The following is an 11,943-nucleotide window of genomic DNA, read 5'->3' as shown; positions in this document are numbered from 1 at the left end:
CAATTCGTAAGTTTCGACGCCATAAATTATACCGTTGTTGTAATCTTGTACAATGGTTTAGAAAGTATTGTCGAATGAAAGAGAAGATAATTTCATTGAATTTTTTCACACATAGTTTTTAATTAATTAATAATTATATTAGAGAATTAAATCGGATGATATTGATATTTGAGATATTTAAAATTCGTACTGATACAGATAAAATGAGCCGAGTTTTAGAAATTCGAGAAATAATTGTATATACAAGCTTAGAAGAAATTAATTTGAAATAAAATTAACAAATACGACTATAATTTTTATCTATTTGAAATTATTGATAAGAAAAGAAAAAAGAACAAATGTGTAATAATTTGACTAAAGTTGAAAACAACTACGGAAATCTCAGTGTTGGAGTGAATTTTCTCAACGTACTTAAGTCTCGTCATCGTCGTCGAGTAAAAGTGAAAATAGAAAGGTCCTTAGGGAGTTGAAATGAAAGAGAGAGAGAGAGAGAGAGAGACAGAGGAAGAAAAATAGAAAAAGAAAATAAAAGAGAGAAAAAGAGGGAAAAAAAAGGAAAGATCGTCTTCCTTACCGACGACATGAAATATGAAGACGATGCCGTTTCTTCGCGTTGGCTCGACGCCACAAAAGGAAGCGTCACGGCAAATTAATCGGTCGACTACGAGCACGCGAGATGTGTGATTTAATAAAAAGCTTCCCCTTTTACTCGTACGCGCGATCGGGGGTGGAAAGAAAGATAGAAAGAGTGAAATGAAAGAGTGGGCAATGCCATCTCTTTCCCCCCCGTCCCCTTCGTCCCCCTATCGTGTGTAATAAGTTTAGTTCCAACGACGAAAAAAGCCATAAAACGCGACATGTAAGCTCAGCGTGATACCTCATATGACGATTCTCAAATTTCACGAATCGGCGTCAAACAAGAAGACAAAGAAAAGCCACTGTAACAAAAAATTCTCGGATATAATATTAAAGAATTTTCAATACCAAGTAAATATGTCGTCCTAGAAAAAAGGGTGTGCATAGTTTTATTTAATCCTATCGAGAATCGATCAAAATTTATTTTCTACATTTGGTAATAATTTTCATTAACTTTTAATCGTCTCGCGAATTTGTATTATTTTTATAATTATAAATAATATATAAATACATCTTGGGAGAGAAATGGCTTGATGAACAACAACAAAAATAAGAGTTAGTGAAATGTAATTTAGAAATAATTTATTAAGTAGAATACATAAACCCCCCATCCAGATCACTTTTACTGAAGTCTAACTGTAGATGTTTTCTACGTTAAACGATTGTTCCTCAAACAAGCGTGCTATAACGTGAGACGACAGGGGTAGTTTCGAGGTTTCGACGGAAGTAAAAATGTAGGAGGGAGGGTGATTTCGGTGTAAGAGTACCGGACTCCTGCAAGGGACGGCTAATTCCACTGTGATCACATCTGATCGATGTCCCGTAACTACATCGGTTGAAAAAGTATTGTCCCATTCTTACTTCGAACCAATCTTCTCGATAACAACTATTTCGCGTTAACGTCATCTAATATATTATTTTAATTGTTGTAAAATTGATACATTTATTTTTAATCAGGTAGATATATTATTAAATATCTAGGAGAGAGAGAGAAAGAGAAAATTTACCATAAAATGTATAAACTAAAATCTACTTAATAATTATTAGGCCATTTACTACATATATATATTTAAAATATAAACAAATATATAAATAATTTATTTCAAAAGGTATGAAATAGATGAATGGTTCTGAATTTTCGAAAATCGAACGATCTTAAATCGTACGTAGATGCACTAGCGACAAAATATTTCCAATGAACATAAGGTTTTCTGGACCCCCAGCCAGCATGATTCTTTTATTTTAGTTTTAGTTGAGGACCCACGCAATTTGACCCTCCGTTCCGTGGCCTCGAGTTTCGTCCATACGTCTATTTTCACTCGTTTCGAGGGACGAGGAAAATATTGAAAGAGTAAGAAAAAGAGAGAAAGATATATATATATATATATATATATATATATATATTATTGTGAAGGAAGTGATAAGAAGGCCACATATGGTCTGTTCACCCTTAGTTACGAAAAGAGGGAAAAACTTTGGATTCGCGTCAAAGGGATGTTGTCCCTGTATAAGTCAGTCTCGAGCCACAAATTTCATGGGACTTCCTCCTTCTTTTATCTTATCTCTTTTACCAGTAGATAACCATAGACAGATAAAAAGAGAATCACACACTGGTATCAAATGTGCACGATCTGACCATTCTTTAATTAAGTCTCCGTTTTCTTTCTTTATCTTTTTGTTTTTTCTCTCCCCCATCTTAAATGGGACATATTTCGCGATACCGATAAGAGGAATATCTTAATGTCTTTTTTCTTGATTAAGTGAGAAAGATTAATTGTTAGTTTTCAAAAGTCACATCATATTTATTTACTGCAATATAGATAATTTTCGTCAAACAAACGTATTCCATATTCAACGTTCTTACATTCTCGCGAATTTCTGAAACTTCTTAACATTCGGTACTCGTTCGCATATAATATTCTTTCAAGGGAGATCCTACTGTGATTTCGGACGATGCAATGCTTTGTCAAGGAAAAAGAAAAAAAAAATGAAAGAAATAGAGAAAAACAGCTCCTCTTTGGGTAAGAAAAAAAAGAAAAAAAGCAAGAGAAAAGGATCTCCTTTCTGATTCATTCTCGTGGACGAACGTTCTAGCTTGATATAACGATAAATTATTCGGATTATGAAATATACGTCGGAATCCTGAAGGATGTTAGGGTGATGCAAGAAGATTGAAGATTCATTTCAAACACGTGATATCACTCAGACGAATGATTTAGGAATGTTTTTTAATTCACTGTTAAATTAGTCTAAAAAACACTTTGATATTTTTCAAATATTTTTTACTACAAACGATCACACACAAATTGGAAAGAAAATATATTATGTATATTAAGCAAGACAATAGATTAAGAAAATATAGAATTAAAAAATAGGAAATAATTTGAAGGCGGGGGCGATCAAGAAAAAAATTAAACTAATTGATTCGAAGACATAGAAAAAAAAAAAGAAGAGGGAAAAAAGAAACTACTTTATATTCGTGGAACATCTTTTCTGATCTCCCCGCATTTTTATCGCATTTACCGCCGGGAAAAAAAAATATAAGAATATGTTTTATTTATATTTCATATTTTCCTCTCTCTCTCTTTCTTTTGTCTCTTTTTTATCTTTTTCTCTTCTTCTTCTTCTTTCTCTTTTGCTGATGGTGACCACAAAAAACACACATTCAGTGTACGAATACGTTCAGGGTGACCACGAAATATGGACTAGAGACCGGAAATCTTTCCCTCCTCCTTCTTTTCAGCCCTCTATCATTCTACAATTTTCTCTTTCCACCCTTACAATAGGGTAAGCTTGTCCACCCAATAAGGAAATACTTTGTCATTGATTTTATCGAATGTACATATTTACATTTTCGTTTTTCCTTTTTTATTGCGCCGAAAAGAAATTCAAATTTATAAAATATACACAAATTAAAATAATACTTTCTATATAAACGAAGATTTGTTGAAAAACATTAACAAAAGGACTATGCATGTAAGATGAAGAAGAAAATAAAAAGGAACACGTTGGGGAGGGTTGCGTGAAACGGTTTACTCGGACCGAATTTAATCTCGCATTCTAGGAACGTTCAAGAGGGGTTGTTACACACAATTTGCCACATTTTCTAGTAATGACTCCGATCCACCCTCCGTATGTTTTATGGGGATCGTTTTGGATATGCATAACTTACGGTCCAGTGGTCAAACTTATGAATTATATGATCGTCTTTAAGATTTCCTACATGAGACAAGAAATAAAACATTTTACGAGATCAGGAAACAATGTAACATCGAAAAAAAAGAAACTAAGCAGAGAAAAGAAAAAAAGATGGAGGAACAAATGATCAACGATTATAAAAATTAAATCAAAATAAAAGAAGAACGTTTTTCTCTTTCAACGTTGGTTCCATTCGCACTGGAGACATTATCGTTAAGATCGTTATCATAATCGTGTGAAAGTCCAGGAACGTAGGAAATTGCGTTTAAACTGAAACGTGAGTAGAAATTGGAATATAAACTTGAAGAATAATTTCATTACAAGTACGTGACCCACGGGGCCTGTTCACCCTAATATCTACGGCACTGTTTTGTCTTTCTAGTTTACGTCATAGACAAAAATGGTCTTATTTTTTCAAACGGGAAAACACACGATGATAATAACAATATTAACAATATGTTTTGATGTTTGATTAAATATGAGATATATTTACGTAAGTATTTACTTACTTGCAACGCAAAAGAATCCGTGGGAAGTTACGGATAATTTGATAAGGATTCATGCATTCGTGTCGAGAGATGTTCCCGAAGACGCGCGCGGCTAATATAACATTCCTTATTCCAGACACACGCACGCGATATGGGTTTTAAATTCTCTTACTCCTTTGATGTGACTACCGGCTCCACCAAAATCCAAGAGCTTGTATCCGAATTTGTCTTCTCTTCTTTATTTTATAATCCTTCGTAGCGTTAAGAAACATAAATCCCCGAAATAAAGCGGAATTTTTTCGAAAGACGCACGATCTTCTTGGTATCTTTTCAATGGTAGATAATCCAAAATGAACATTCTTATTTAATGCATTCTTATTTAATGCACTTGCATCAAAATCAAATAACCGTGAAAATAATCTTATAGTTTTTCGACGTTAGACGAAAGAATATCGATTATATTTGCCATACGTTATAGTGTTAATAAAATGAAAAATTCATGTAACAAATCTAATGTAAGATGCAAAAATAGGTACGGTACTGAATAATATTTTCAGTAAATAACCTATGACCAATAAGAAGCTTGCCATATAGTCACGTGATCATCGGTTCAAATAACAAAAACGATATCTACATATTTGTCTTTAACATTGCAATGGTTTCGTCTAACTTCATGTCGTGCTATTTAATTCCAGTAATTAGAATAATTTTCCAATAATTGAAAAATCTTATAAACACTTGAACAATAATAATAAGTTTTAATAATTGTTGATAATCGATTCCTCAAAGTATAATTTTTGTGTAATTTTTGACGCAACGTGTGTGGTGTTTGTTTACACGAAAAACGTGTCTGATTCGAGAACAGCGGCGCGATAAAACCGGATTATTATAAGTCTTTTATTTTAACCATATATTATATCGTTAATTTATATCACGTATTTATTTTTCATATAAATTAAAGATTAAGCGCTGATAACATAGAGAAAGTGAAGAATCAAAGAAAGTTAAAGTGTTACATATCATCTTTTTGTATTATATATTAAATAGAGGTTAGTTTTGAAATTTTTGATATTAAACTGTATGTACGTAAATGTTATCTATGGATATGTTGTTATAGAATGGATTCATCGAAATTCCAAATAGAAAAGGAAAATATTTCTATAAATTTGTGCAAGAATTCTTTCAGCGAAGACTTTGCTTCGCAAAGCAACGAAACATATACTGACCGCTGTGCATCTCCAGAACATCTTATCAAAAATGATCCAAGCAAAAGTACTAAAGATAAAGACTTACCAAAAGAGATGACAGATATCATTTTGGAAGAGTCATCGATACAAGAAAGCATGCCTGGTACAAGTAGTGATATATACTATGATTTTACTCAACGCTCTACCATTAAAAAACAAATAAAAAAAACTAGCATATACAAGCCTTCTGAAGAAACCTGCACAGAAAATGTTGAACATAATAAAGAAGTAAGTAAAATTAGAGCCAAATCTCCAACCTTTCATACTACCGGATTTAGATCAGCATCAAAAAAGCCCAAAGTATGTAAAGCAAATCCGCAAAGGAAATTTAAAAATGGTAAAGATAGGTAATATAAAACATTCACTCCGTCAATGTTCACTTCATCAACATCCAATCTACCATGAAAATATTGTTACAGAATGGATTCATTTAAATTCCAAATGGAAAAAGAAATTGAATTTATAGATTTATGCGAAGACTCTTTTAACAAAGATTCTGCTTCGCAAAGCGAAGAAACATATAATCATAGTTCATTTCTAGAACAGATTAATAAAGATGGTTTGACAACATCCACTCCAACAAAATCTATTTCCTCAGCATTCACTCTATCAACATTCAATTTACCTGCTGCTTGGAAAAATTACAAAGATCAATGCATATTATTAAATGAAATGAATAATGAGTATCTCATTGCCGGTGTTAAAGTGACCTTTCCCGTTGAGCCATATGATGCTCAAAAATCTGTTATGAGAATAGTAAGTTGATATTGATATCTTGATATTGATATCTTTTCAATTTATAAAATAACAATTCAATTAATATAATTACTATTTTTGTCTTAGGTCATTAAAAATTGCACGAATTCGACTAATTGTTTGATTGAAAGTCCTACCGGAAGCGGGAAAACCTTAGCTCTTCTTTGCAGCACATTGGCTTGGCAAATCAGATTTGTTGGTGAGTCAACATTCTAAGCGCTAATATTCTTAACAAAAAATGAAACTAATTTTTCCTATTCTTAACTATTTGAAATAGAAATTTCTTTAATATTTGATTAAATTTTACAAATTTCATTAACTTTTACTTGTACAATTTCAATACAACATTTACAATTTTCATTTAATAATTTTATTAACATAATTATTAAATATACCATAGAAAATTGCTTTACATTTGAATTAGAAAAGACAAGAGTATAATTAAAAAGATGTAGACTCATAATTGTCTTGTCAATTAATAAGCTCCTTCGTTCTTGAGCAAAGAAAACTATTGTCCCATTAGGTAGGCATTTTCCTTCTCTTTCTCTCTCTCTCTCATATAAACTTGAATTATTAAACCATTTGTTTTTGCTGTTAATGGCGACCCTTATGTACCAACTCTTAGTAATTTCGAGTTTGCCTATATCGTGCATGCATGCCACTAATTGTTGTCTGATTTCGCGCAATTTCTAAATAATTATAGTAGACTTCATTTAAAGATATGCGTCATGGTACCAGTTCGTGAACATCACCACAAAGTATACTATACTTATTGAATTTTTCTCATTCAATTATTTACTAGCATTTGTTAATCGATTAAAGTAATGATATTTTATTTAATAATTCCTCTTTTTTATTATTATTATTATTTCACGTCGATACGTAATCTACCCCAATATTACAATATTCTATAAATTTATTATGCGTTTATATTGTTTTTTTTATACGTACCAAGTGCCTTATTTTAAATGATATGGCCAAATACATAGAGTTTGTTTTATTATTTATTTATGTTAGATAATATTAAAATAGTTTACAGGAAAGAAGTTATATACACATGTAGAATATTTGTAATAGTATAGAATAGATGAAAATCATGTAAACGATACGTGATCGAACCAACGAAATCGCTATGGTGCAATAATGGTTCGAAATTTAATCTGTCGAACACGCAGCGTTCACAACGAGGAGGAGTCTGGAGCATTGCAAACATTCGGGAGGCAAACGATCGCGTGCCATTTCGAGGCTCACGTCAAATTAAACGCTCCCCGACGTTAACGTCAAATTTGCGTGTTTTACTCTCTCTTCCTCCTATTTGCAATGTGTTTTTTTTTTTTTCTATCTTTTTTTATTTATATATATACATATATCGAGATCTAAATCGCAGTCATTCAGTGAATTTCTCGTATCAAACAATTATTTTTATTTATTAAATTATTTAGATATTGTTTTCATACTAATTATATATATTAAATTAGTCAGTATTGTCAAACACACAATAGTGAAACTTCCTTTTAAAAAAATGTATTAGATGATATAATGTTTATTAAGAGTGGCGAAGGGGGGGGGGCGAAGAATATGATGTTTAAGTATACAAGGAAACATTATAAAATGTAAAATAAATATCGAAGAAAAAGATAATAAATGTTAATATAAGACGATAGATATAAATTAGAAAAAAGTATGATAGGTACTGGCTGGTACCTACCTACACTTAAATACAATTTATTTTCATTTCCTGGAAGTTGACATTGAAATATATACACCTATTTTTGTGGTGAATGATACAATTTTGATAATTAGATAAACGAGAGTGGAAATAGGGAAATAAGGAGGAAAGAGCACCCTCGTTCGTGGTACGACCGATTGTAGGCATAGGTACTTAGGTATAACTGTGTCACCATAGCTCGAGGCCGCGTTATCCTTCTCCTTTTTTCTTTCTTTCTTTCTTTCTTTTTTTTTTCTTCCTTTTTTTTTTTTATTTTTTTTTTTTATTTTTACCAGCTTATAATTTCTTTTATGCTTTAAAACCCGGCCACCGTCACGCTCTGTCTGAGGTCGAGTGGTACTGCTAGCCGCGAAATTGTAAACTTAGGCAAACGGGGAGACGACGATGACGACGTCGACGACGACTACGACGACGTCAACGTCGACGATGTTTGAGAGGTCGCATAAATTAGGTGCTCGAGGAAGAATGGAAAATCTTTCTTTCCCATCCGCGAGACTCTGGTAGTTTAATCGATAAGATTCTCGCTCGACGAGTAGGGGTGTCGCGAGATTTATCGCTTACTTTCCTCCTCCTCCTCCTCCTCTTCTTCCTTTTGCCCCTTCCTCTTTCTACCCACCATCATCCCCTTTCTGTAAAAAGAGGCCACGAGTCCTTACTCTCCTTTTTTCCTACTCAAATTAATTCGAATCCAATTAGTTCCCTTTCCTTCTTGAATAATAATCCTACCGTTTGACATTTTATGTAATACGATAAGAGAGAAAGAAAGAGAGAGAGAGAGAGAGAGAGAGAGAGTATAACTTATTTGTAGATTCCTGTTTTATCAGCTCTTATGGTAGAAAATTTTTGTAATTTCTTAATTCGAAGAAAAAGAATTGAAATTTTTGTCTAAATATCTTTTAATATAAATTTTGTAATAAACTTTTCGGCCCGCGCGCGAAATATTATCGATTCTAATTGGAAAAAGATTTTCATGTTGTAATTGTATATTTATGTATATAAAAAAAAAGAAATAAAGAGAAACAATTCGCGTGTATAAATTCGATAACAAATGAGAGACATTGTTAAAAAGCTCGTGACGAATTTAGCTGATGGTAGTTGGCTCTAGCTACAATAGTAAGGGAAACGACGACATCGAGAGGGTAAGAGGAATAAATTTGGAAAGTTTATCGCGGGATCGCATGCTCGCTAATGTCACTTTATTATTACTGGCGAACATCGTTGTCGTCGTCGTTGTCGTCGTCGTTGTCGTCGTCTTAGTTGTCGTCTTTGTCGAGTGAAGACGTCGGGAAGGACGAAGAGAAAGAGAAGAAAGGCCGTTTTACCTGGTGCCGCTCTCGCGAGGGAGGAGAACTTCGAAATATAACCGGTAGCAAAAAGTAGATAGGGGGAGGGAGTCGGGGGAGGGGGAGGGAGTGCCCATTGTACGACCAAGGGAACTTGGAAAGTCATAATAATTATCGGTGAACGTGGAATTATACATTGTCTCCTATAGTCTTCGAGTCGTCGCCATTTTGTAGCTTCAGCATGCAATCGCAAATGCTTCTCTGGTCTATCTTTAATATGTTATTATTTATTAATTTTCTATATTATTTCGTTTCTTTCTTATTATATTTTTATTATTATTTAAAAATTAATTTCTTCTTTTTTTTTATTAGAAGATAGAAAATATTCCAAGCACTTGACCATTTTTTTTGTTTGTTTGTTAATTCACCTAAGGAATAACACACATTTTCTATCGGTATTCCATACTCTCTCTCTCTCTCTCTCTCTCTATAGGTATATCGGATCGATTTATAAATTATTGGCCCCCATTAACTATCGTCTCCCACATAATCAATTATTCGCTGGGCGTCGCTTGTTCGGCAATTTTCCTAGCTGCGGTTTATCGTCGCGAAACTTCATAAACGAGCTGTTCAACTAATATACGTGCGCGCATAAACACAGACACACACATATTCATACGCACACGTATACTAGAGTATACCAATCTTTACTCTATTTCTCTCTTCATGTTAATTTAACGCTATTATCGGATGATAAAATATCTCTCATGAGAGAGATAGTGATAGAGATAGATTGAGAGAGAGGGATGAAAGAGAAACAAAATAAAAACGAAGTAAAGGATAGTAGAGACAGAGAGGGAGAGAGAAAAAATTGAACAGAAAGAAAGAGGGAGGGAGGGAGTGAGAGAGAGAGAGAGAGAGAGAGAGAGAGAGAGAGAGAGAGTCTCTCTTATTGTAAAGAAAAGCGTATGCGTATATAGGTGGAAGACGTGAGATCCGTTGGACCCGCATGCGGACCTTATTGTGTCGCAAAAGAGCGTATACGGTAGGTACCTTAATGTCGGCATGGATGAAAGCGTGGGCCCTCCTTTGTCTTTTCCTTCGCGAAGCTGCCACAGCAAGTAACCGTGCTCTGCGGGTAGCCCTGCACCATTCCAGGGCTACTGTTCTTCGATCTCTTTCTCTTTCTCTCTCTCTCTCTCTCTCTTTCTCTTTCTTCTCTCTTTCTCTATATTTCTTTCTCTTTCTTTTGGATAGTTTCGCGAATCTTTCGTACGAATTCCGTTAAAGGAACATTTAAGCTGATTGTGAGAAAAGAATTTCTTGGAATGCTAATGCGAGAGATTGATTTATTTATTTTCATTCATTATTATTGCGGCATGTTTGATTTAGTAATTGTAATTTAAAAAAAAAATATATATATATATTGAAAATAATGCTAACTGGATCCCCTCGACTCATTCATAATCGATACATTGTCATTTAAAATGGGGTTATAGTTGAAAATAAGATATATACTATATTATAGAATGGTATTAGTGTAAAAAATTATAGTATCAATGTTTAAATAGAGAAATAAATAAAGAAAGAAAGAGAGAGAGGGGAGATAAAGATAGTGGGAATGGTCCAAGTTAAGAAAGGAAAGATAAGAGACCCCCCCAAAGTCACGCTGGGCGCCGCAGCTTCCCAACCACTTCTGAACTTCTCTCTCGGGTGGTCCAGAACGTTCTCCAGCTCCTTCGTGATCCTTCTTTTATACGGACCCCTCTCTTCTTCCTTCTCCTCCTCCTCCTTTTCCTCCTCTTCTTCCCTATCTCTTTTCCTTCGAGATCCTTTGATCGAGCAGTAGCAACCAGCAATGGGACTTCCTTTCCGCGAACGCATTTTCAAAGTTCCATTCTTATCTTTCTCCTATACGCGTCGATGCATCTCATGGGGATTACTCACGATACGTTCTTATAAGAAAAGTTACGATATTTACGATTTTATATAATATATTTTATATCATTTTTCAATTAGGATTGTAATATTTTTCTTGGCAAACGTTTCAGGATTACAGAAAAAAAAAAAAGATACAGGAAAACGGTATTCTTACTTTTCATCCAATTGGCAATATTTACGTTAATCGATTCTCTCTTTCTTTTTTTTTTGGGGCGTAAACAAATTGGTCAATTTGAAAATGTTTTTTTTTCTCTCTTTTCTCTTTTATAATATATTTTTTATTTTATTTTATTTTGGTCTTCATTTTTCTTTTTTTTTTTTTCCATGAAACCTATACAAAATCCGAGATGTTTTTTATTCAACACTATATATAGTTAACAAATTTGAAACCACTATTAACTTTCGCTCACAGATAGACGGCTAAAAAGCGATCTTTCATTCGGAAGTTCCATATCGAATTGAAAATCGAATCGCGAATAAATCTGTGTAATCGAACCGTGTCAAAGCTTCGAATAGAGTTTAATCCTTTAGCATGATTTTAAATGAACACCTAAAATTCTCTCTAAATATATATATCTAGATAAATACATAGATATTTCTTTGAAATAATCTTTTTTTCTTTTTCTTTTTATAAAAATTAATTATATTACATATTTATTTAATAA

The 11,943-nt window shown here is 33.2% G+C and overlaps 1 protein-coding gene across 1 annotated transcript in view; it reads left to right on the top strand.

Moving 5' to 3' along the window:
• Nucleotides 1-4,974: 4,974 nt before the first annotated feature.
• The window catches only part of LOC106787939 (Fanconi anemia group J protein homolog), a 49,620-nt gene continuing 42,651 nt past the window's right edge, over nt 4,975-11,943 (top strand). Inside the window, exons 1-4 of the mRNA XM_014750728.1 lie at nt 4,975-5,371; nt 5,440-5,916; nt 5,989-6,325; nt 6,413-6,524. Of these exons, the coding sequence (XP_014606214.1) occupies nt 5,441-5,916; nt 5,989-6,325; nt 6,413-6,524 (925 nt within the window). The 5' untranslated portion in view covers nt 4,975-5,371; nt 5,440. The remainder of the gene's footprint in view (nt 5,372-5,439; nt 5,917-5,988; nt 6,326-6,412; nt 6,525-11,943) is intronic.

Source organism: Polistes canadensis, unplaced genomic scaffold, assembly GCF_001313835.1.
Source record: "Polistes canadensis isolate GaletaPanama2010 unplaced genomic scaffold, ASM131383v1 scaffold_120, whole genome shotgun sequence".
NCBI classification, from domain to species: Eukaryota; Metazoa; Arthropoda; class Insecta; order Hymenoptera; family Vespidae; genus Polistes; species Polistes canadensis.
Note: the sequence above shows the minus strand (reverse complement) of the source record. Positions and strands in the feature narration are given on the sequence as shown.